The sequence below is a fragment of the Thermobia domestica genome, chromosome 8 (assembly GCF_964235325.1).
Source record: "Thermobia domestica chromosome 8, izTheDome1.hap1.1, whole genome shotgun sequence".
NCBI classification, from domain to species: domain Eukaryota; kingdom Metazoa; phylum Arthropoda; class Insecta; order Zygentoma; family Lepismatidae; genus Thermobia; species Thermobia domestica.
Genome location: NC_137461.1, coordinates 243,965,465 through 243,993,414, shown reverse-complemented (window position 1 = coordinate 243,993,414; position 27,950 = coordinate 243,965,465). Strand labels below are relative to the sequence as shown.

Genomic DNA, 27,950 nt, shown 5'->3' with positions numbered 1-27,950 from the left:
AAAGGTCATGAGGAATGAAATTAAGGAAATCTGGCCTTAAGAATATCATACCTGGATGACTACTGGTTCTATGTTGTCAGGTAATCCCATCTGCAGTTCAGCTCCAAATTCTATACAGCGTCCATGGAAAGATAAGCTTATCACTCGAAAATACACGTGAATAAAATCCGTATACGATCTTTCTGAAACTCAGATAAAAATAACTTATCTCGACTCGTTACTTAGGATGCAAGTACGTATCGCGAAGCAACATGTCGGATTACTATTACGATTAACTCTCGGCTTCTTATAAACTTCGTATTGACTGATCTCCTGATAACTTCTTATTAACTCGTCTCTTAATAACTGACTTCTTAATAACTTCTCATTAACTGAACTATCTTTCCAAGGAAACTGTTTTATATAATCAAGAAATGAGGTTGCAGATATCAGAAATATTCATGACAACAACAGACTCCAGTTAGCACGTGGAATTCTTGAGAAACTCAATTGGGACAGGACATTCTGCTGACCAAAAATCCCTAGAATCTCCAGACACAATTTCTCGGATGATTTAAATTTTGTCAATCTAAGAAATTTTTTTAAAAACAAAAAGATATACAATTCTTACAATATCATAGACATTCTGTCCTCAATTTTGAAAAATAAAAACGCTGATTCAATTGTAATTGTCTGACAAACGTAATAACTTCATTGTACAAATTCTCTTGTTAACATAATGCAACTAGTTTACAGTATTTGCTTTTTCGTTATGGAATAATAAAGCGTCAGCAAACTAAATGATTTTCATGACATAATGTTATTCCTAATATTTGTGTGACATGATTTAATGAGCAAAATCATGATGTGAATAAACTTAATCTAAATGACATAAAATATTGTAACTTTACTAAAATTGAAATCTAAAATTATAATATCTAATAATATTTCATAAATATCCTAAAGTATAATATGACATCCCATAACATCCTATAACAATATATATATATATATATATATATATATATATATATATATATATATATATATAGAGAGAGAGAGAGAGAGAGAGAGAGAGAGGTGTGTGTGTGTGTGTGTGTGTGTGTGTGTGCAGTATGTGCGACGTGTGCAATCGCACACACGAACGTTTTGAGGAAGAGTGAAAATTCCGAGGAATTCTTTTAAATATGGTAATGATGTTAATTGTTTCAAATAATTTTGTAGACAAATCCGTATAATATTCTCTAAATTTACTGCAATTCTGTAAATATTCACGTTTGGTATAGTTACAAGTCTGCTGTGCACTTTATGCATTTCTCCTACTACTCCATAAATTAGAACAAGTAATAGACACAATGCTACTTTCAACTGTATTTCATATAAGTCAATAATAAAGTATTTAAAAAGATGCCTCATATTGCATTATATCTATATAGCATTTGAAACTGAAAATTTTGAATAGTAAATTGAAAATAGTTGCTCCACGTGGAAGCGAAAAAATAAAATCTTTAAGTTTTACGTCCCACGGTTATGCCGGCTAGGTTAACGGAAACTGTGATTATGAGAAATAAATGATTTGCTGGAATGAATAAAGTGGGAGGAAATGGGAGAACCCTTAGAAAACCCAGGCATATAGTGTTTGTTCCCCTCCACGTGGAATCGTGAAACAGTTCTAATGATCAGTCTCTTCTGGACAAGCATTTTCCGAAAGATGGTTAATTATATTTTTATATTTCCCTTATATATTTTTTTTCTACAGAGATATATGTCTTACAAAATTCCCCATTAAAAGCACATGTTCATATATGAAAGAAAACGAAAAATAATAATAATAATAATAATAATAATAATAATAATAATAATAATAATAATAATAATAATAATAATAATAATAATAATATACTGGAGAGAAGTCGCTAAAATTAATTCTCTTTAACAAGGACGATTACGAAACATCACCTACTGATTGAAATCCGAATTATTTTTCCAATAAAGTAAATGCCAATAAACTTTCTTGCTATTGTTGATTACTCCATATCGGACTCCCGAAGAAAAACTCATCTAAACAACTTATTGACCGTGCCAATAGCGACTACTCTCAATCATGACTCCGTTTTCTTTCATTTAGAAATAGAAAAGAAAGAGAAGAAAGTAGAAGGGTAAAAGAAGGAGGTAGGAAAAGAAGAAAGGAAAGAAATAGGGTATTTTAATAAGAAACAGATTACTGGATAATTCCGGAAATATAGTAAAAGGTCGGGAAAGTCGCTGAAAGGTGAATCATTCTAAATGTTATTAACGACTAATCAACTTTGGAATGCTTCGGAATAGACACATGTTCCCTCATACCACCCAGACCTAGCTCCAGGCACCACGACCGTGGGATTGCCCAGACCTAGACCTGGAAACGAGAAAGGTGAAATCATTCTTTGTACTGTTATTCCAACCGGTGGTTGATAACCATCCAGCATCTGAACTCTGTTCTCTAGGATCGACCACACATATGAATTAGCCAAGAGGAAAAAAAAAATCAGACTTATAAACTCAATATGAATTTATGTATCGCATCAATCAGAATTTCAACTTCCTGGAAGAAAGATGTCGTATTTAGGCTCATCCTGCTATTTTTGTTTCACTCCTAGAGCCGATTTAAACCATTAGTAGCGGTCCTTCATGACCTAGGTTATTTACCTTAACACATATATTAAAACACGACACATATGTTACAGATGTTAATACAACAAATTATATCACTAAAATTACTTATATTAAATCTATCATGCATTCACACGCTCACTCACTCAGGACAGTGTATATATGGTTAACGGAAACCAACTAACTACAAAAATACAAATAATTTATTACATACATAGTGAAAAGAAAAGACAAACAGATAATTATGAAGAAAATATTACAAGCACAAGTTATTGGTTATATATTAATAGAGTACATAGTGTTATATTCTAGTAAAATTTTATATATTCAGTCATCTTGACAAATAAAAATAATTACATATATTGTATCTTAGGCATGCTAAATCAAAATTAGGATTTGCGACATATGCAAAGGAGACACTTATTTCACTTTTAAAAAAAATTGGACAAAGAGGAAAGAAAGAAAAAAAAAACTTTTAGGTGCATTAAAACTTGTATGAGTCTCTATCTCACATTGAGAAATGAAATATCAATAATTTTGAGCGTTCAAATCACAAATCACGCACTACTCATAGTGTCCAAACATTTCGCTCCATTTAACTTAGTTTGTGTTTATTTATATCTCTCTCTCTCTATATATATATATATAACTATTGGTTTACAAAAACCATTCATCGACTATATTTAGTTTGTAACTCTTCGCAGTTTATATCTGCACTCGCACACTGCGATGTTTATACCCATTTAGGAATTTTGAAAATCACTTTCGCCAGAGGATGTTTCTCCTCTTAGACCGTCCATTCACGAATTTATTAACTGAGTAATTTCAAGTTACTTATTTGTTCAACACTGGGACACGTCATGAGACCTTTCCTTTAGATCACTTTTGGATATATGTATACATGGTTCGGATTAAAAAAAAAAAAATCTTCCACAGGTGTATGGAGTATGATGGTTCAAATGGAGGATGGAAAAAAAAACTGGTCAAGTCACAGGATACATATGAAGGTGAGAAGGATTCACGGTGCACTTTCCACAATGGCTTTAGGTTGGTAGTTCAGGGTTAATATTCGTTGTGATATGAGTTACGTTTTGACCTGCCGTTACTTTTCAATACATGCCATTACATAATTACAGAAGTTGTCATTTACATTTATTCAAAATAAAAGGAAAATTACTGAAGTGCACGGCGGTATTCTTAACAAAATCTACATTCTTACATTCGTCGGAGAACTCACTGGTAACTATAGCAACCAATACACGTTTAGGGGGACAGACACGAGCGCTCTTACATATATTCATAATACATTTAATATCATACTTTTACTTTAAAATCATATTCACATACTAAGTACATATACATTCGACGTATTCATTTCTCTCTCTATATATATATTTATTATAAATGCGCACACATTTAAATTAATCACCCCAACAATAATTTTTTAAAAGGTTGCAAATATTGTCCAAGAAAACAAATGACTTCCGACATTACATATGAAAAAGAAAATGGATTTTTTATCTGATACCGCGCGTCTATAAATTTTTCACCTTTATATAATCAACTCGTGTTTAAATCATGAAGAAAAAAAAAGAACTTTGGAAGGCAGGCACGTAACATAGAGCATTTCTAAAGATATAACTAGATAACCTAAAATACAATTTCTGGGCCCAGGTCAACTACAAGGTAAACAAAAACAAAAACGGAAGGAAAGTGACCAATAGGTTAAAAAAAAACCTTAAAGGGACGACGGTGAAAGAACGTAATTGAAGTGTCGTCAGATATGAAGTCTTTGTTCATTTCGGCGATAGGTCAAAATGTGATGGAGGACCCAATCATTATCTACTCTATCCATGAATCGTGTCTTGCAACATCTCAGCTGGTAATTTCAGATCAGAGTTGTATGTTAAATAAATCGTAAGTAACAAGTTCAAAATCTTGGGGGGGGGGAAGGTTGAAAAAATTAAAAAAAAAATCTCGAAGTAAGAAGGAAGAACGAGACAAGAGAGAGAAAGTGGCGCCAACGAAAGGAGAAAGATTAAAGTACTACTCACTACTCAGAAGAGTGATCGAATTTAAATATATAACAACTCATAGCCAAAATATTCTTAACATGCCAAAAGGGGTGGTCTACTCAAATACGCAGACTCAAGGGGCGCCCTGCTGCCAAGGATGCAAGTTCTGTGTCCATCAGATCCCAATCCCACAAGAGTTTGTTTGTAAGATTGAAATCCGATCCCCGTATCCGGCCCAGACCAGCAGGTTAAAAGGAGAGGGGGAAAAGGGACCAGGTAACTTCGTCCCTAATTTTGAAATCTCTAAGTAAGACAAAAAAAAATATTCGACCCCTCAGAAGAACTAAGGAGGTTCGAGGACAGTAATGAAACTAGAGTAATAGCTAAGATATCCCTAATTAGTGATTTGCCAAAATAAAAAAAAATTTAAATAAACTGAATTTTGGATCGGTGATTTCTATTGCCAAACTTCACCGATAGCTACCCTGCGCAGACACGCCACAGTCTGGGATGTCGTTAATTTCCCTCGTCTAATTAAACTAAGAAAAGAAATGAAAATACTTAAAGGGACTAGGGGTCGACATCCGGGTACGCGAATAATAAATTTCAATAATTAATTGTTTTGATTCTGTAACCCTGTCAGAGCTGTCGCCTCCATGAACATTGTAAGCTAGCCCGAGTAGGTAACGTGAAGGAAAAAAAAATCTCACGGAGCAGGATATTCTATTTTAAAACCGACCAGAAGATATGATTCACTACAGCCCTGTTGTATAACTACTATTGTCTTTTCATAATTTATTATTCAATATGTCTAGTCAGCGATTATATGATGCTACCTATTCTATCAGATGGTATTACTATGGTTGATTATTATTATAACACATAAAACTACAAAGTATTACCATAGTCCGACTATATATCGCCCTCCTGTCCGCGTGATATCATGGTGCAGGGGTCAGAACCTGAGATGTTTGTAGTTACACATATCTATTCAATATTTATATATCAACACGCGGCGAAGTATTCACTGGGCTACTATATATTTAACTATATGGGTGTCCTATATTCTATATTCATTTACTACAATATTCATACACTTTATATTCATATTCACATTAATATTCATTTGCCACGACGCTATATTCTACAAACACCCTGTTTCCTTTATCTACGCCCAGCCTATATACGCATTTCATCCTAACACTTTAAAATCTATAATCACTACAAACATTTCCCATTCCGATCACCGCACGACAACCTCACTCGAACCCAAGACTTTTTCATCCCACACACAATACTATGTAATACTCGGTAGCTTTATTAAGAAGAAAGAAAAAAAAATCCTACGTATGTTCACTGAAAATAGAATTATCTGCGATAATGTTTAATGTTTATGAAATTCTGCAGCAACAATGGACTTCTGCAGCCACGAAGAAAAATGAACATTTAATATAATTTCAAAGCGAAGAACTAGCATCATATCGCCCGACTTCTGTTAAGAAATTACGGATTGTTTATTTACTTAAATATCTCGATTTCTAGACTATGCAGAATGTTGAAACTTTCAGAATATATTAATTTTGGGTCACTTGACCTAACTGTACATCCATATGGGCTGTGATTTATACCTTCTAGGTTTTATTTCGGAAAGAAAGGTCAATTCCATGAAAACTAAATCACTAAGTACCTCGACAGAAGAATGGCGGTTAGTACTGACTTTCGACACTAGAGGCTAGCGATGATATAATCAACCCTTGAACAACCGAATGTGACCTTGTACACGGAATTATTGTACTATATTACGTTCACTCTTAAATATTGTGTATGAGTTCACTTAATGACGGAATAATAAAAATTTTATTGCATAGTAAATACTACACCGTCCATGCTCAACCATCTCACACACTCTTTCATCACTTAACTACCACTACCACTGATACTAGAACATGTTTCTACATTACAAATATACACATACATGCCACATTCATACTACACACTACATTAATACATGTTATACTAATAAATATACACAGAAAACATTCATATTTTACCATGTTAAATCGGCTCTATGAAAGGTAACGAAAGGAAAGAAATGAACAGGGCCAACTGGCCCTTATATTTATTAAATCACATTCTTACTCGACCTGTTTAATCAATGCCCTGAGGGGACATATCGAAGTATTAGCTAACAATAGGACCCCTGCCCTGAAGGGGCAGGAACCCGGAAACAAACTACATGTTCAACTCATCCCGCTGGAAGCCGTACTCCCAATTTGGGAGTCAGATAGGAGCCCTTACTGTAAATTTACACGTGCATTATTCTACCTATCTTAACTACAACGAAATTAAATACCGCCATGTTACTAATGAGTAAATACAAAAAGAAATCACATCCACTATATACACGAACACGAACGGTAGTGGGGCAGGCCTAACGTAACTCTTAAAGGAGTAATTTTAAGGATAAAAGTATTTAAAGGGAAAAAACACTACTCTTTCTAAACTGTCTGTGGATGTTTATGAACAACTAACGAACTGATGCACTTCGCAGAACCTGTCCATCACTAATGATATCGGCAAAACATGGCGTCCCTGAATTACACTTCCTATTTTAGCTCCTCAGTCCGGTTTTTTACTGTGACATTTAACAAATTACGGCTCCGCAGCTTCCTGGACGGTAGTTATTCAACTATTATATTATTTTACCTTTTACTGCAGCTTTCCTAGCTCCCTTTTTGACTTTTTTGAGCTGGGACGATCTTAGTCCGGCGTCTTCAGTAAGATTCTTGGCATGGAATGGAATAATTGCGCCCTAATATCATAGCGTGGGTTTATCAGCCAATCAAAACTAAGCATTTTGGCGGTGGGGCTTTGAAACGAATAAAATTTGGTAAAATCTGGATTAAACTAGATTTTAGAAGGACCTAGGTATCTAAAAGAGAGGTGAAGGGTGGTCCTGAAAATTCTGTCGAATTTTAGATTGGTTATTTGATCTGGAAAGTTCCGTCCAATAGTGGATCTATATTTTCGGATAGCACTGACACCGTAAGAATTGTAATAATCCATTTACACATCCATATACAAGACTTATAACTAATTTAAAATATAAATAAAGGTATTGATTCCCAAAACTATCATTCCCAATGAATTTTTTACAGTTTTTCCATGTTAATTTGAAATAAAATAACGAACAATATTACGAATTATATGAACAGCCACAAATTTTTTTGTTAAACATCAAGTACAGTCGGTGCAAAAAATTTCGGGCACCCTCCTGTTAAAAACATAATATCATTAGGCTGTAATGGCATATTACATATACACATCATTCAGTTCTGTCCTCTTTCTTTCCCTTATTCTAAGTGGCTTACGCAAGGGGATTTCTGGGTCTCTCGCATGAGAAAGATATTACAAATAAATAAATAAATAAATAAATAAATAAACATTTACTATATTGACCTCGTATATACTAAACTCACACGTGTCCTGAAAGAATATGAGATTGACTGATTTAATCCTCTCTTAACGAATTTCTGTCTACACCACTATACAATTTTACATATGTATTTGTATTTATGTTAGTTTATAGGTCTCCATGCCAAAGTTCAAGGTAAGTTTCAGAAAGTATGTATCAAAAATTGTACATTTTTCTTTCTATTATTTTATACAATCACAACATTACATATTAACATTTTTGACATGCGAGTTTATGAAATGAAATCTTTGAGTTTTACGTCCCACGGTTATGCCGGTTAGGCTAAAGGAGACGGTGATGATGAGTAATGAATGAAATGATGGAATGAAGAAAGTGGAAGGAAACGGGAGAACTCCGAGGAAACCCACACACACTGTGTTTGTCCACCACAAAGTTCACTTGGCGGGGGCTGGGATCGAACCAGGGACCCCAAGCACCAGAGGTGAACGCTCTACCACTGAGCCACCCCGGCCCCTGCGAGTTTATGAATGATGGTACTCTACAGAAATTTCATTCTAGAATTTTAAACTTTTTTTATTTTTCAAAATTAATTCCTCGTGTTTGAAAATAATGTCAAATGGTAATATATATATATATATATATATATAGACTGAAAGTATTTGAAAACAAGATCCTGAGACGAATATTCGGACCCAAGAGGAACGGGAATGGGGAATGGCGGAAGCTTCATAACGAGGAACTACATAATTTATATGGTTTACCCAACATTGTTAGGGTCGTGAAGTCTAGGAGGCTTAGGTGGGCGGGTCATATAGCTAGAATGGAAGAAAGTAGAAACGCTTTCAAAGTCTTGACTGGAAGACCAATCGGAAAACGACCATTAGGAAGACCTAGGCGCTGATGGGAGGACAATATTAAAATGGATCTCGCAGAGATTGGAATACAAAGTAGAAACTGGATGCAATTAGCTAAGAATAGAAGTCAATGGAGAGTTTTTGTGAACGCGGCATTGAACCTCCGGGTTCCATAGGCCATAGAGTTAGTTTTAGTTAGTTAGTTATGTATATATTCGCTAGAACAGACATTGGTTTTATATATCAAATTTTCAAAGAACCAGCTCCACGAATGGACAAGAATTTTAAAAAGAATATATTAAGTGCGTGTGTATAATAATAGATTTAGAGGATGAATCGAGGCAAATATTCATATTAAACGAATATCACAACTGATTCTGATATTTGGTTGAGGGCATTTTATGGTTAATTGCATTATACTTGCCTCTTTGTAGCCAATATTTCTTGTCAGTTTACAGCACTAAAAAGCAATTTGCTCACTCACTCTTTTTGTCTTTGGCGGAATACCATACATACAAAAATACACAACCGGATACCATTGTACCCACAGTGATATCATGTTTTTGGATTATGTTGAATTCCTATTGATTGTTCCTTTCAAACCCATTATACCATTGAAATAAGAACTAGGTAAGTACCTGAAAAAATCTTACTTAGCTTCTCGATTTCCTTCGATATTTCCATCTTATAAGAAACCATTCGTTTGTTCCTGATAGTCTACATCCTATTAGAATTTCTAAGCATATTATTATCCATATGCTCCTAGTATTTTCCTTTCAAATATCATGCAGGTCCAGTCATGGGCTTGGTTGAATGATAAAAACATTGCCATACTGTTATAAACCAATTTATGTCGATATGTAGGTTATATTACAACCAATAGAATGGTTTCAAAGAATTTTTAGAAACGAGAAAAATAATTTTCTGAAACAAAAGCGTGTAAAATATTAGAATGAAAGTTGTAATTTGCATAAAATATACAAAACTTCATCCGTTTAGCTAAAATAATGGGCAGAAGTATTTAAGGGACTTTAAGGATCAATACTGAATTTTATACAAATTTTAATTTCGTTCTACACGTAATTTTCTTTAAATATATATATAACTTAATTGTTCTTGAACCACGAGACCGATCTCGATCAAATTTTCAATGAGGTTCGGACCTGGGATTTTTTTTTTAATCATGACACTTTGACAATGCAAATTACGGGAGGAGAATGAGAAATATATTTTAAAATGATCGAAAATGATCGATCTTCATGTCGAATCCTTAGTTTTTGGAGTCGCTGAGACGAACAGTGACACTTCCGATGTCGCTTAAATCCAAATTCACCTCTTTATGTTCAGCGTGCGGAACGATTCTCCCCGTGCGAGAAACAGGTATTCTTCTAGCAGATAATAGAATAATGAAAGCTAAATACATCAGTATTTTGATTTTGATTTTTTCAGTTACATTGAAAAGTAGCAAAGTACTTGAGTTTAAATGTTACCACACATAAGGCAATATTCAAGCGAAATGTACTAAGCTGTACTGAGAAAAAAATGTATGTGGCGTACATAAAATCGTATGTTACATTTGTAAATCCTGTAGTTTTTGGACTTAACATACATCAAACGTACATTTGGAAACGCATGATTTATAATACTTTCTGTATAAGTGTTCCATCTGTACGTACTTTCTGTATGAAAAAATATAGGCGGTCAGGATCTCACATACAAATGGACGTATATAACAACATATAGCTGAAGAATGTAACATAGGTATATGTATGTGATATACGGAAAATTGTTAGATGTCAGACATCCTGCAATAGCATGATGTAACATCTATGGACAGTGGCTATATAGCATACGGATAACGTATGCTCCGTACTGGTTTCTGAAGTAGGCAAGAGGATTCTTATATTTGTACAATATACCGCTGTCGGGAAACGGATTTTTCTCAGTGTACACATGCAGATGAGTATAGGAATAAAACTAGTACACTTTTGGATTATATAATTAATTTTTCTTCTTTCACATACGTAGGCAAACTGGATTATGACACTAATGCTTGAAGACTATACTGTATATTGTTTTAGAACTGAACTCCTTTAGATGATCATGGAAAGCTTATCGAAAGAAATGGTTAGTTGGCAGTCATATTCCAGTGGAGATAGAGGAGGAACATAGAGACTACGAATTAGAAATTACTCACCTTTGGTCGCTAGAATTGGATAAATAATTTTAGCTGCTTCTGTCACACATTGATTCAAATTAGGGTCGTTGGCTTTGCAGATTGGCATATGGTCAGCTGAAAAAAAAAAGTAATACTCTGTATAGACAACAGTTTTAGAGTTGCTTTATTCATCATGGTTTAGCTAGGTATTATACTGTATATATAAACATTGTACAGCGTGGTCCGGAAGTGGGCGTACCGCTAATTGGTGTGTTCTGACCGTTTTAGGTTTTACCCACATTTGTTTGGTAAAACATTGCTTGGCATTGTCTGGCAACATTGCTATCCACATTCATTTGTTTTCTGCTTGGTAACAGTTATTTGCAGTGAAGTTGGATTAATCAACACTGTGTGATCAAAATCAGCTGTGTTACGACATGGATGGTGATCATATCGATGTTTATGACTCTTAAGACTCTCAAGACTTCAAGGTAACTGTGTACAGACATTCTACCATAACTAACATTATACTGTTGAAACTAAAGGGGGGGTTACACCCACTTCCGGACCACCCTGTACACTTACCGAAAATCTAGTATAAAGAATTAGTTGAAAAATAATAATAATAATAATAATAATAATAATAATAATAATAATAATAATAATAATAATAATAATAATAATAATAATACAGAATTAAGTTTTAACTATAATAAATTCCCTGTTTTAAACATTTTTTTTTTGTTTTAAATTCACGTTCCTACTATTTATTTATTCAACAGCACAGGCCCAGCTACAGTTTTAATAAATACAAATACTGTACTTACAATTCAATTGATACATTATGATTATAAAATTCTTTTATCGCATGCTCTTTTAAATAATTACAACAATTTAAGGAAAGAAAATGACAAAAAGGAATAAGTAATATTTCTCTCAGCCAGTGCCATGCCGTGGAAAATCAGCGCCCAGGGCGAGAGTATACGACGGCGCCCCCGCACATATCAGTGAGGACGGCAGATCAGCCGCGGAGCGCCACCATTGTTGGCTCGAAGCGTAAGAAAATTCTCAAAATTAAATCTGCTTTTCCTTGATTTTGAGTACTCTTTATTACCTCTTCCTGCCATGTGTACATGGGCGCTTTTACCAAGTGTCTAGGAACGCAAAAAGTATAAACGTGACTCTTTTGAGTAAATTTTTTCTGTCTTTTTTCTTTCCTTCTATTATTTCCTTTTTCCTCTCGAATTTTGTGCCCCCTTACTTCGACGCCCGGGGCCGCCGCCCCGCTCTCCCTTGCTCTCGACGGCACGGCACTGCTCGCAGCTATCCTTGAATTACTACACCTAAGAGCCATCTAGATCTAGCAATTAAGTACAGTAGTTTTCCAGAATTTCTGAACTACTGAACTGCAAATATTACAAACAAAATAAATAGTTTTCCTAGAGATCAAGTCCTGACCGACCGCAACGTCTAGTAAAAAAAATGCTTTAGCTAGAAACTTGAAATCTGGACAGTAGATAGAAATTTGTGACTTTTCAATATTCAAATTTAAAAGTACTGCTAGCATATACAGTATCCTCTTCTCTTCACGGTTGTTTTAAGAATTTAAAACATTTGTGTATGTTTGAATTGAATACATTATATTCAGGTCAATATTCCATAACTGGGACGTGTAAGGATCTGTTTTCAATTTAAAAAGAAGCAAAAAAACAGGGTCATACAGCATCTAACATACTATATTTTTTCTTCTTCCTGTTTTACCTTGATTGACTTGTCATTGACCCAAATCCAAGCCAGAGCGACGGAAGAAATGCCTATTACATAAGTAGAAGCATGTTTTAAGCACACTTTCATATGTAGCGTATAGTTCTACTTACGCTACATATGAAAGTGTGCTTAAAACATGCTTCTCAGAACAATCTGTAACAATTTTCACTTTTAATAAACAAAATTTTCTCGTCAGAACTTCTTTAGTTGAAGTGAAAGGAACTAATATGTTGTAAATAAAAGAGTCTGTTTTGGATATTGTTTCTACCGCATCAATTTTCACTTATGCCAAACGCAAATTCCGAAAAGTGTGTTTTGTCCTAGTTTGCAAAAATATCGCTCAAGAGATGAATTAAAAAAAAGAAAATAAAACAAAGTTCTGCCTCCACGCTTTTTACTCTCTTCCTGTCCTTTTCTAATTTTGTCGAAATGGGACTTAATGCCTCAATAAGAGCGGCCATTCCTATAGAATGCCTCTTTATATACTACAGTGTATTGTAGAAACGAGTGATTTTCAAGGAACTTAAGAAATTAGTTACTGAATTATTTATGTCTCTCTCTCTCTCTCTCTCTCTCTCTCTCTCTCTCTCGCTCTCTGTGTGTGTGTGTGTGTGTGTGTGTGTGTGTGTGTTATTTGCGAATTTTTTTAAGTTTTGCGCCCTCCATTCGATAGAACATCAGAAAAACTGTCTGACAAAGTAATCGAATTTTTCGCGTCGCTCTTACGAAAAAAGTTCTGATTTCCAGAGATTTAAGGAGCCATATCTCGGAAACCGCAAGTGATAGGGAGATGATATTTTGCGAATTTTTCAATTTTGAGTCCTCCATTTTGAGCATGTGTTTTCGTAAAACAACATACCATAGAACGTTTTAACAAATTTGCTCCTTCGGTGGCTCAGTGATAGAGCGTTCACTTCTGGTGCTTAGGGTCCCAGGTTCGATCCCAGCCCCCGCCAAATGAATTTTGTGGTGGACAAACACCATGTGCGTGGGTTTTCTCGGGGTTCTCCCGTTTCCTCACACTTTCTTCACTCCACCATTTCATTCATCACTCATCATCACCGTCTCCTTTAGCCTAACCGGCATATCGTGGGACGTAAAACTCAAAAATTTAATTTCATTTTTTCATCAGTTAGAGTTTAAATTTGATGAACCCCTTTGGTTCTGTCTGAATCAAGAACAAAAATAGCAAAACCGAAGGAGATGAAGAAACTGGAAAAAGTTTCCTTTTTAAAAAAGTGTTCATATACCTAAAATTGTAGATAGATATTACTTTATCTAATATATATATATATATATATATATATATATATATATATATATATATATATGAATATCTAATATATATATATATATATGAATATCTAATATATATATATATATATATATATATATATATACGAAGTTTGCCACAAAAGCTAAGGCAACAATTATGTTTTATAAAAATGAGAACGGAGCAAAAAAAAAAAAAAATCTGTAATATGCAAATGAAAGCTTAGTATATGTTTTAACGTTACTGTGTAGGGAGTGGGAAGAACGTATATATCCTTATCGGGATATATTACAGATAAAATTAGTACAAGGAATTGTTCGTTCTGTATGTGTTTTACCTCAAATTACATTCATTGGCAGTGTACAATGGAGTTTTTCGGGGAGATTACTTCGAAGAAATCTAGATGCCGTTGGTATGTGTGTGTAAACTATATGCATATTTGTAATTGCTTGGAATGGTTTATAATATTATAATGCGAATGCCTGATAGGAACATATCTTGATAGCGAAATGTATATTCATCCAAGATCTGTACTAGTACAATGGATGATATTGTACTAGTATATTAATAAGGATTATATTGTTTCCGTAGAGTAGTGCATATTCCATCCCCCACGTACTTGGGCGTAATCCTCCCAAATTACTACTCTACTTCTCTTGCAGCACCCCTCCTCCCCACCAAAAAAAGAGAAATAGTAAAGGAGAGCGGAATTGGATGTGACAAAATTGACAGAACGTGCATTATTGACTAATTCTTATTCAAATATCTAAAGCATCATTATGGTATAATTGAAGTTCGATTATGTCATTTTCAATGAAAAATTTAACTCCCTCCCCCCAAATATCATGGGTAGAACCTGCACGCTAATCTAGTCCAACAACGAGTACCAGTCTCCTAGATTTTCGTAAATAACTATAAAGATGATCCTAATTCTTCCAAATAAATACAGAAAACAATCACTAAAGTTCATAATAGATTTTTGGAGAACATGTAGATCCTAATTGATATAACACATCACTACCTTTCCATTTCAAGAATATCACAGATTTCAAACTGGCGGATTTCAAATGGCGGCGTGGGTTCTTGATGTACTCTGCCCACTGTTCTTTTGCCAATATATGAAACTACCACCATTTGCATTACCTATCTTTCACTATTTTCACGATACAACAGTTTATTTGATGTATTTGAATAACATAACATAGCTCTTCTCCCACCAACTTTGACCCCTTCCCCCTCCGTTTCTTATGGTGCTCAGCCGCCATAACTTCGCACATATACATTTGTCACATCCTCTATCAATCGCACTATGTCTCATCCCACAACTCGATTCATCCATTTGGACCTTTTACTTGTAAGGACATCCCTCTTTCTAGATATAATATCGTGGCACTCCCTGGTTTGTCCTACTATTTTCACTAAACTACTCACCTTTCTTGATTATTTCGTAGAGCACTTATCATCCATTTCGTTCAGTATATTGAACATAGATTTAGGAGACCCAGGTGAAAAGAAAAGAAGAAAAAAAAACACCAAAATCAACAACGAACAAAATGTTAATAAACGTTATACAGTACAAAAATTTCGCAATAGATTTAGAGAACTGGTCATAATACGGGTGGTAAGGTGAGGTCATCTATGCACAATCAGGATACATCCATTTCCTGGCTAATACAGGCAGTCTGCAAAATTCCAGACTTTTGATTTGATTTTTAAGTTTAGCGTCTCTTTTCAGCAGCGAGGCTATGTAAGACAGATTTGCAACTTAACGTGGGGTCCGAACCACATGATCTTCCGCTGGGAATCGAACCCAAGTCTCCCACGACGTTAACCACTTAGCCACGAGGGAGCTCTGTAGACTATATTAAAATGACCTTTGGGTACATAAGGAAGAATACAAGAGGTTAGTTTTATGATGGGCTGTGGGTTGACAAATAACAACAATACTGAACAGCTAGTTGTCATCGACTAATATTTGGTTCTGCGACAATGAACCTATGGATTATTCAAACCATGTAATTAATTAAGTATTCAAAAAGAACTGGTCCAAGATTTGTTTGCATTAATACAATCTATTGTCAGCGGTAATTGCATCTCCTTCTTTGCAATAATCCACAAATTCTGGTGGGACAGCACTAATTGAGTGGAAGTGCCCTCATATCTAGTGCGAGGGATCCTGATTCAATCCCAGTTCATGCCAAGTGGATTTTATTGTGGAGGAAATACCATATGCATGTGTTTTATCGGGATTCTCCCGTTTCCTATCACCTTTTCTATTGCATCATTTCACCTATTATCATCATCACTAACTCCCTTACCCTTGGAGCAATAGTGTTAGGGTTTGTAAAAGTTCGGACAAAGTGTTAATTAAGAATAATCGGACAAAGTGTTGAGAGATTGAATGACAAGTGAATAGCGTTTCTATGTTATGTTTATTGTAATGTATAAAGTTGAAGATTGTGAAACTTAAGTGAATGTCAGAATTTGAGCCATAAGTGGCTTATATGATTAAAGAGAATAAGAGCCAAAAGTGGCTAAAGTTAAAGTAATAATTATGGTGTTAAATGTAGTTGATATTGAAGATGGTAGATTTGTGTGATACAAAAAATGAACATGTAGAAGAATATATGTTACAGAACCTTTGGGTTGAGATGTGGTACAGGTAGATATCTGAAGTATTGAATATTAAACGTATTTAGGAACAGGATAAAGGTTTTTACATTCAATAGTAGTCGCTTGTCTAAGTAAATCAGTTTATTAAGTAATACTCGGCAGTTTAAGAATTACAACCCAACAAATAGCATGAAACTTTAAACTTTGAAAAGAAAAAATGAGCCTGGGATTCTACAGTTGATAACTGCTCTAATTTCTCACTATATTTAAATAACTTGAAAAAAATGAATATATTTTCTTTAGTGGAATATGCCAATTAGCTGTTAATAAGGTAAAATGTTTCAACTGTACATGGCAGCCATGTAATTATTTTCATAAATGCAGTTTTTCACAGTCCTTGAGCCAAGATCGGAGTAAAATCATGGAAGTTTCTTTAATTACTGTTTATATATACGTTTATTTTTATATTTATACCTACGTACATCGATATGTGTTGCTTTCCTTTGTGTGAAAATATGAGCTACGGCAATTCATGAGGAATTTGTTAATTTCATGCAACCACCAAGGATAACATTATTTTATGACCTTATCCTTCCTGGCTATTGCTTCTTTCCCTTAATTCTGATTACTTTTATTCCACCAATTTGTTTGTTAAAGTTTAGCCTACCTTTTCAGCACCGACACTATATTAGACATGGACTTGGAGTTTAAAGTAGAACGTAAGCCACTGTATTGAATTTAAATTTTAGTGCTCTCCAGCCGGAATCGAACCTGAACCAAAGGCGTACTCCTCACCTATCAAACCATCGAAAAAAAAAATGAAATGAAATCTTTGAGTTTTACGTCCCACGGTTATACCGGTTAGGCTAAAGGAGACGGTAATGATGAGTAATGAATGAAATGGTGGAATGAAGAAAGTGGGAGGAAACGGGAGAACCCTGAGAAAACCCACGCAGATGGTGTTTGTCCACCACCCGCATACACTCGAATGTAAGACGCACTTTTTCTCCCAAAAATTTCAGATATAAACTGAGGATTGCGTCTGTCAAATTCTGAGTTCCTTCATTGAATATCCAGGAAACGTCTTAGAATTGAATACAAGAAGTTTACACAAGTTTTGAAGGTTAGAAGTTTGGATGCGTCTTAGATTCGAATATGTGTGGTCGATGTTTCTGGTGTGTCTTTTTCATAAAGCCTTTTCCCGTAAGTTTTCTTCTGTTAGACTCTTCTCCCTGTCAGTCTTAACCATATCCATCCATTTCCTATTTGGTTTCCCTCTACCTCTCTTCCCATATTCATTTCCATTGCCATTACTCTACTGATCTAAGTTATTAGAAAGAAAGATTGCGCTATGCGTGCAGACGCTTCGTATTTAACTTGAGTGATGTCATCGAGAAGTAATAAGGTATTGAAACGTAAGACACAGATATAAACCGTGAAAATCTTTTTCTTTTGCGAGATATTTATGTTGTAGCAATTGTTTGCTTTACACAAACTAAGTAAGTACATTTCGTAATTTAACGACAAATCAAGATTTCGCCTAGTAATAGCTAATTTCAACGCTTCGTTAAATCGCAAATTGGCGTTTCGAGAATATTTTCTTTTGGCTACAATTGTGTGTAGTTTGTTCTGAGTCATTGATATTTCCACAATATATCCGCGGAAAAGAGGAAAACTTTCAAAGGATATTTAATATCTGTAGTAAGCGATCGATCTGTACTAATACTTTTGATAAAGTGGATAGTTTCAAATATCTAGGATCAATGTTAACATACGAAAATCATATTCATGAAGAAATTAAACGTCGACTAAAAGCAGGGAATTCGTATTACTATCCGGTTCAAAATCTCTTGTCGTCGCGAATTCTGTCGAGGAATTTGAAGCTTAAAATATACAAAACGATAATCATGCCTGTTGTTCTGTATGATTGCGAAACATGGTCACTTACTCTGAGGGAAGAACATAGACTGAAAGTATTTGAGAACAAGATCCTGAGACGAATACGTATTCGGACGCAAGAGGAACGGGAATGGGGAATGACGGAAACTTCATAACGAGGAACTACCTAAGTTATACGGTTTACCCAACATTGTTAGGGTCGTCAATTCTAGGAGGCTTAGATGGGCAGGTAATGTAGCTAGAATGGAACAAAGTAGAAACGCTTTCAAAATCTTGACTGGAAGACAAATCAGAAAACGACCATTAGGAAGACCTAGGCGCAGATGGGAGGGCAATATTAAGATGGATCTTGCAGAGATTGGAATACAAAGTAGAAACTAGATGCAGCTAGCTAAGGATAGAAGTCAGTGGAGAGCTTTTGTGAACGCGGCATTGAACCTCCGGGTTCCATAGGCCATAGAGTTAGTTTGTTAGTAAGCGATACGAGCTAAGCATCCTGCAAATATTTTAAGTGCGAATTAAGAGTGAACATGTTTGATTTGAGAAGGTCATGAAGATAAAACCCTTCGGTTTGTTGTATTCTGTGGCTGTTGTGGTTCTGGAATGCCATGTCAATAAATCCCTAATTGAATTCCATAAATTTAGTAGTTTTACTCAAAACTTCAAGACTAAGTTTGTACGCTTGTACAAGCTTGCATTTGCACAGCTATAGACCTAATCAAGGCAATAGCAAGTTTGCAACTATCTCGATTGCAAGCTTAATTCAGACTTGCCAATAATACGTAATATAAGGCTAGCCTTTAAAATCTTTTAAATTAACATACCCATCAAGCGAGACTTAAAAAAATTTACACTTGATAAAGCCAAACACAGAGAGAATGTCTAAACTTAATTAAGGGAAATAAACTTAGACTTACCATAGACGTATTTGCTTATTGGGATTGCTGTTACAGTTTTGTGTTTTTGAATTATTACATTCATAATCATTCACTACCCTCACTATTTTCGTAGGTCCGCAGAATACATGTAAACGAATAATTGATAATCTGTTCCTATTTACTGATTTAGATGATTTTTTACGTTCTAATAAGTAAAACGATTGTTCTCCGCACGGGAATAATATATTTATTGAAGGTATTTCAACGCCTCGCCCCTTCTGAAACACATTTCAATGAAAGTATAATGATAAAAATTAGTAATGTCACCCCTTTCTCACCCCTATGCTGATGAGGATGAATTTGTAATTAAACGGCATCTGGATTGTCACTATTCATCTCAACGACCCCGAAAACTATGGACAGGACACTTATATCGATCGCTTTGTGTTACTTAATGTCAATGTGGGATAAATTTGGACTTAAAACTGCAACGAGAGTATCACCATCCATCTCAGCAACCCGAAAAAGTATGGATTGAAATCTAGTATCACTCCTTTTTAATTATTTTTACACGTAACCCCCTGCCCATTCTTCCCTTCTCAACCTCATGTGCTAAGAACCTATATTAGGCCTTAGTTTCGTCATGTACTGTACCAGCAATCATCAAGGAACAATTTAAATGTATTATATTCATTTTTGTTTAGATAGATTTCCGTCTATCATGGATATTTTCAAGGTCATATTCTTTTCGGTAACTAAGCGTGGCTCAGGTGATTATATTGGCTCTTTAACTCTCGTATTTCATGTTGGTGGCAATACCCTTACTGATCTGGTGGAGTTTACACAAAGAGAAAGTGATGTATTTTATAACACACTATAACCCAACCTTAGTTTTAGAGATATCGATGGTTTTTATATACTTTCGTATTATCGAAGATGGACACATATCGAGGTCAACAAAATAGAAATGACACCGTCAAGGTAACACCGTTGATATCTAGCAGAAGATCACGTGAAGTACAATCGAACCACTGATACCTCAAACAAGAGGTAAGTACATAACAACTGAACTACAGCTAATTGACAGGACTTTTTGGGAAGGAATAGAGCAAGAATAAAGTCAAGAGAGTCGTATTTTCCTTTCTGTTTCCCATAGTCCAGCTAAGCACAAATCGTAATACAGCAGTCCGTTATAATTGCAATTACATCTACTTAAGGAATTATTGGACTAGGACGTGGGAAAGGTATGATATCTTAGGCTACTACACTTCACTACCAAAAAAAAAAAAAAAAAAAAAAAAAAAATTCTTTGGGGTTCAAAAACAAATAAAAGTAACGAAAAATATGAAAAGAAAAAAGAAAGCGAGAGATAAAGATTAGACTAAAAAAGAGAAAAGAAAGGTATAGAAAGAAGAAAAAAGTGAAGTAAAAGAATAGAAGTTATATAGAAATAAAGAAAAAGATGGAAGAAAGGAAAAGAAAGAAAGAAAAAGGAAAAGATAATCTTTAAACCACAGCAGCATACAAAATATTAAAATTTCTTACGTGGAAAATTAGGAAAGAAATCTCCAAGCGATTTTTCTCAAGGATTTCAACTTGCATTAGCCCTAAAGGAAATAAATTCAGATTACACTTATCATCTTTAATTTGGCTTGTTTTTAAAAGATACCAGGTGGAAGGAAAAAATCTAAATCAGGATAATAAGCAATGCGAAAAGAATACAATCAGCAATCTTCCCGAACAAGTTACAATTTGTGGCTTTGTTCAGTCCAGATTCGTTTAACCTGTCTTCATTTTACGTCATCACAAACTTCTTTTTTTTTTTTTTTATTGTTTCATTTTCCTTTCATTACCTATTAAACTATATGGAACTCTTTAATATTCTAGTAGTTTTAAAGAATAATTACTATCTTTAAGTTTCGTTTCCTGCATATATACCTGTTGTAAGTAAAGTATGCATTTCATGAGTAGTAAAGTTACTTTTTTTAAATGTAAATAGTAACAGTAATAGAGAAACAAGATTTTGATTAATATCTTTTTAAAACAAACTGTCAATTTGATTTGAAGATAGACAGCAAAATCTAAAAAACATTACATCATGCAATCGTTTGATTTGATTTCATTTGGTCGTAGCGTCTCTTATAGCGGCGAGGCTGCAGGAGACGTGGACCTACGCCTTAGCGTGGAATTCATGCCATATGAGCTTTGGTCTGGAACTGAACCCAGGTGTCAGATGTCAAAGGTATTTATGCTAACCTATTAGCTACAAGGGAGCTCTATCTTATAAATGCCAGAAGTTAACTCCAGAAGTTAACTTTCAGAAGTTAACTCCTAGAGATTAAATTTAAATTTCGAAACTAATGCTTTCCATCTTGTTCGTCCATTGCTTTGTGAAATAATATGAAATGAAATAATGTTTAAGTTAACGTGTCATGCTTATGCCCTTTAGTCTAAAAGGATTGCTGAGTCGGTTAGAGCACAACATTTCTTTTCAGCACCAAAGCTATATAAGATAAGGACCTACAGGTTCATATGAAATCTGAATCATCATAAAGCATTCAAAGTTTTAAGCTCTCTTACCGGGAATTAAATCAAGGACTGTACATATCAAAGACATTCACAATAGCCACTAAAAAGCTATAGGGAGATGGATGATTTATGAAATTGAATGAATGTGAAATAATTGGTAGTATATGAGATCATTCATAAAAGTAGATCTAACGGATGTATTTCGTTTCTGGCTGTTCTTCCTAATGCTAAGCGAGATCCAATTGGATTCCAGCTCTTAAATTTATTCAGTAACTAATATATATGAGAAAACAGTACATATATTTGATAATGTCCCCAATTTAATAATCAGTGTTGCAAATGAAAAATTGGATTCCAGAATGCGATGCATTTATGATCTTAATTCGTTACCAGAATGAACTTTTTCCTCTATTTTTCTCCAACAAAAAAAATGGTATCATTGTGATTTCTTCATGATATAACATTTCCCTTTCGAACTCATCAGTGTTGAATGTCCCTTTTAAAACACGACGCTTTCCTTTAGGTAACTGTTAGATTCTCATCAACGCAATTTATTATGGTGAAATTTGCCGTACAATTAACGACAAAGATCCACATTCATACCGATATTTTATTCCAAAAAAAAAAAAAAAAAGTCTACTGATAAACTTAAGCTTCGAAGTGTATGCTTCTTACAACTGAGCATGGGCGATGATGAGGGGGGCAAGGTGAGGCGCTCGCCCCCATAGAGGAAATTGTACTTCAGAATATCGAAAACCCAATAGAATTTTTACATTAATTACAGCAAAATTTGAAACTATATTTAAAACGTCGCTTATACTTGCCCTCCTTTGGGAACCACAAAATGGGCGCCCTTGCAACTGAAACTGATTCTTTTTCATTAAAGGGGACACGACTGCTACTTAGCCACGAACAAATTGTATATGTTAGCACTTCTATTATAAAACACGTCCCCGCGAGAACATCGATCAACGTTTTTTGGAACTATGTCCTTGCATTCAAGCTGAGAAAGAAAGAAAAATATATTCGCTTATCTTACTTGTCAAAATTAAGGAAGAGACCTCACATGCTCATGGCAAACAAGTACAAAAATATAATCCTTCACAATATTTTGATCAAAAAGGTCAGTTTACTTCCACATTAAGTCAAGATTAATTTCATTGGTCCATTTATATTATTGAAATATTTGACAACTTTAGCACAGAACCATGATATGTCAATCTGGTAAATTAGGTAAGTCCAAACAAGACGAAAGTGAAATGTGGTCTTATAATTTCTTCAAGGTACACTAAAGAGTATTAATATTACGTAACAGAAGGTAAAGGTAGATATCTAACCATTTCTTTTCCTTTCTTAAAAAGACAAATAGTAGATTCATTTCTCTATTGCAGATCCAAGGTTTCTAGTATATAATGAAATTTTTAAGTTTTACATCCCACTGCAGGCTAAAAGAGACAGTGATGATAAGAATGAATAAAACAGTAGAATGAAGAAAGTGAAACGGGACAATCCCGAAGAAACCCATACACACTACGAAACTCACGCGGCACAAATTTGGATCGAATCAGGGACCCATGCACCAAAGATAACCACTCCACTACTGAGCTACTGCGTCACCCAAAAGATAGGGAAATTTATAGTTATAGTATCTACGACATCCTCATTTGCCTCATGAGGATGTCGGCTCATATGTTTCTCCTTGCCGATTTTTATCAAGACGTTTTTCACTTGTGTCTGTGTAGGGACACGTACGGTACAGATATTGTGAGGAATGACTAGGAGATTCATGCTCATATGTGAATGATGCGCTGTGTAGAGAGTGCAGGTTCAGCTAATATATATTAAAATTCTAGCTTTATATGTTTGTCTCCAATCCTTTCGACAATGACATCTCGAAAACCACAAGTGCAGGAAACATGCAGTTTTCACTGCTCGATTACAAATTTTGTGTGCATTGTCCAGTTCTAATTGAATATTTTTAAAAAGTATGGTCGTGATTTTTTATTACATTTTTAGGGGTATACTGGAAGTGTTGAAATTTTTTTTGAAAAGTAAAGCATCATATTCTATAAGTGATACATTCCAACATCACATTGTTGTATAGAAGGATTGTATATCTTTCAGGCGTTTGTTTCATGGCCAAATGAAAAACGGGGGATAACCATTTCTCCAGGCTAAGATGAATCTCTATTGTTCGGCATATTTTGCCGAAAGAACACCATATATCACTAACATAATTAATTGTGTGTCTAATGTATTTCCTTATTACATACTGCACGCAAGAACAAAGAAAACTCTGATCATACATAAATTAGAAACTCCAACCGGAAGTAGGCTCAAATCTTGCAAATAGTGCGAGATATTGAAAAAATAATCGAAAAAGTCTCCCCTATGGTACCCCTTGCTGATTTTTATCAAGACGTCTTTCACTTGTGTCTGTAAAGAGACGTGTACAGATGTGAGGAATGACAAGGAAATTCATGTTCATATGTGAATGATGCTTTGTGTAGAGAGCGCAGGTTCAGCTAGTCTATATATTAAAATGCTAAGTTTATATGTTTGTCTCCAATCCTTTCTACAATGAGATCTCGAAAACCACAAGTGCTAGAAACGTGCCATTTTCGCTGGTCAATTCCAAATTTTGTATCGATTTTCCAATTCTAATTGGATATTTAAAAAAAAATGGCCATTATTTCTTTATTACATTCTTTAAGGGTACACCGGAAATGTTGAATTCTTCAAAAGGTAAAGCATAATATTCTATGAGCTTTAAATTCCGATGCCACTTAGTTGAGTACAGGGGTTGTATATCTCTCAGGCCTTTGTTTCATGGCCAAATGATAATGCAAAACGGATAACCATTTTTCCAGTCTAACAAGGGAAAGGAGACTTTGGTAAATGAACTTCAGGGCCACCATTCCAGAGGCAGTCGTGCACATTTAAAAGTTAATGCTTCAAACTGGGGGAGCACAATAGCCAGAAATATTGTGAAAAAAGCGTCTTAAAGATTCTGACTCTCCGCATGTATGATTCGACGCGTAACGTTATCAAGTGACGGCGTTGCAGAGATAGGAACATATTCGATTTCCATGCAAAGGATCCCGGGTTCGATTCTTGCTCGAGTCAACTTCTTTTTGTTTTTCTTGCTTTAACCAAAAAGTAGCTATTTGTAACTACAAGTAAAATATTAATTTATCATATGTTTATAACACATAAAACAATAGAAAAGTTGAAAACAGTTATAAAATCTTTCAATATTCTATGTTAACTAGCAACAAAATGTAACCTACTCTGCGATGTATTTGGCACCACGGATTATATTATGGTTAGCATAGTCGTTGTGCAAAAACGTTCTTGACGCTTCGTGTCTATATCTGTGAACAGTGTGCGAATTGACCGAACTTTTGTAAGCGTCGGTGGATTGTGCTCTAGACGACAACAGCATGGGAAACTACGACACTTGTGGCCAGAGACGTCATTTAGATAGAGCAGGAGAGGCCAATTGACCCCAAGAGTTTGAGGAATAAATTTACTTTAATGTATTGTCTACTAATATACTAGTGCAAAACCTGAAAGTCTTATGTCGGTGGTGCTCTTGCTCCTCTCAAGCGAAATCTGAAATGTTGCCGCTGGTTATAGCATACATCCAGTATTACTAAAGGGAATTTCCACCTCATCCTCCTTGTAATTCGCACACTGTCCACACAAAGCGTCAAGAACATTTTTTCCACAACGACTGGGCTAACCATAATATTACTCATAGTATCAATGTATTTACGGAATAGGTTATATTTTGTTGCTAATTATCATGGAATTTGAAAGATATTATAACTGATTTGAACATTTCTTTTGTTTTATGCATTATAAGCATAAGATGAATTAATATTTTACTTGTAGTTACAAATGACTACTTTATTGGTTAAAGCAAAAAAACAAAAAGAAGTTGACTCGATCGAGAATCGAATCCGGGGTCTTTTGCCCAGGAATCGTAGACGCTCCTAACTCTGCCACGCCGTCACTTGATAACTTTACTTGTTGTATCATATATGCGAAAGTCGGAAATTTTAATTCGTTTTTTCTCCAATATTTTTAGCTATTGCACTCCCCAGTTTGTAATATTAACACTTTATGTGTTCACTACTTACTCGCGAAGGATGGACCCGAAGTTAATTTTCAAATGTCTGCTTTCCCCTTGTAAGATGAACCTTTATTATTTGGAGTGCCCAATGAACAACATATGCGACATTATAACTAATTGTGTATGTAATGTATTTCCTTGTTACATACTGCATGCAAGAAGAAAGAAAACACTGATCATACAAAAATTGGAAACTATAACCGGGACTAGGCTTAAATCTTACAAACGATGCGAGAGGTATTGAAAAAATAAACGAAATAAATCTCCCCTATATGATACCCTTCACTTGTGTCTGTAAAGGGACATGTACAGATGTTGTGAGGAATGGTAAGGAGATTGATGCTCATATGTGAATGATGCGTTGTGTAGAGCACGCAGATTCATCTTGTTATTTACTATAAAATTACATGAAATTACGTCGAACAACGGTTTCTTAGTTGTAGAAATGAGACACTTTGTCACTCATAAAATGTCTTAAGTTTCTTACAACAGTTTTCACTATCATAGGCAATTAATTAACGATTGCACTTTCTGTACACGGGTCTCTTGGGTTCCATTTTCGAATATAAACTCGAGTAATGGTTAGGATCTTCCTTTAAGCTGTGAGACCCAATACATTTTGTCTTACTATTAGAAAGGGTTGATAAATTCCACTTAACTTAGCAATTAGACAATAGGATTTAGTAAATAGTCCACTAATACCACTCTCAAGAAGATTGTAACCCATCGTCAGTCACTTGAATGACCAAGTACTTCTTTCAACGCTTTTCGGACAAAATTGATTATTGGAAAGTATGAAACTTATAACTTCACGTTCCACGATTATGCTCTTTAGATTAAAGGAGACTTTATGGAACGGATATTAGTGGAGTGATAATGTGGGAGGAAACGGGAGAACCTTGGGAAAATCCATGGACACGATGTTGTCCAACACAAACTCGCGTGGCTGGGATCGAATTAAGAACCCATCGCACCATGGGCGAGGTCAAAATTTTTAATACATTTTTCAGAACTGCCGGTTTGACATGGACACAAACACAGAACCAACGAGAAGAGTTTAAAACGAACGAAAACAATCTTTTTCGATAGGAACTCGAACTTGATCGCGGTTTGTGATCAAAAGCCGAGCACTCGAGATCATTGCTCCCACATTGTTTGCTGTAGAAAAGAAAAGAAAATGGTATTTAACTTAAAACTTATGTTGAATTCGTGAGGTTATCTACTTACATAATTTGGCATCCGTTGAGATGGAGAGTAAACATAGCATCATCGTACATGTAAAACATGCTGCTACAGGTCGTCGGTTCATATTTGCTGAAACCGGTTTACAGTAGCGCGCTTCTTTCACTTCTTTCTTCGCAGCGTGAGCGAGTGAATGAGTGAGTGATGGTAACTCTCTGCGTGTAGTGTTCTCCACTAAGTAAATGTGATCTTGGCCTACGTAGGATATTTCTAATTACACAACTCACTCGACGATGCCAAGGCCGATAGGGCTAATGTAAGTTTCCCTAAGCCCGGTATTCCTTTTATACCTTGGGACAATCATAATAACTCTTTCTGCCTTTTCTTTCCCCTTACACCGCGTGGATTCTAGTTAGTTCCGTTCTTAAAAATGATCTTCCGAGACAAATGGCCTTGGTCAAAACTTCTCTCCCTTCCTCTCTCACTCTTTGCAATTTTTTTCCCCTCTAACTTCAAATTCACATGTTCAAAATCTACGTCATGACAGTATAAACAGCTACTAAGAATATACGTCATG

At 34.9% G+C, this 27,950-nt stretch overlaps 1 protein-coding gene across 1 annotated transcript in view; it reads right to left on the bottom strand.

Moving 5' to 3' along the window:
• Nucleotides 1-27,660, bottom strand: part of LOC145691983 (protein takeout-like) — a 63,494-nt gene extending 35,834 nt beyond the window's left edge. The window contains exons 1-2 of the mRNA XM_081767280.1: nucleotides 27,419-27,660; nucleotides 11,134-11,229 (exon numbers count right to left, since the gene is read on the bottom strand). Of these exons, the coding sequence (XP_081623406.1) occupies nucleotides 11,134-11,229; nucleotides 27,419-27,500 (178 nt within the window). The 5' untranslated portion in view covers nucleotides 27,501-27,660. The remainder of the gene's footprint in view (nucleotides 1-11,133; nucleotides 11,230-27,418) is intronic.
• Between the last annotated feature and the right edge of the window lie 290 nt (nucleotides 27,661-27,950).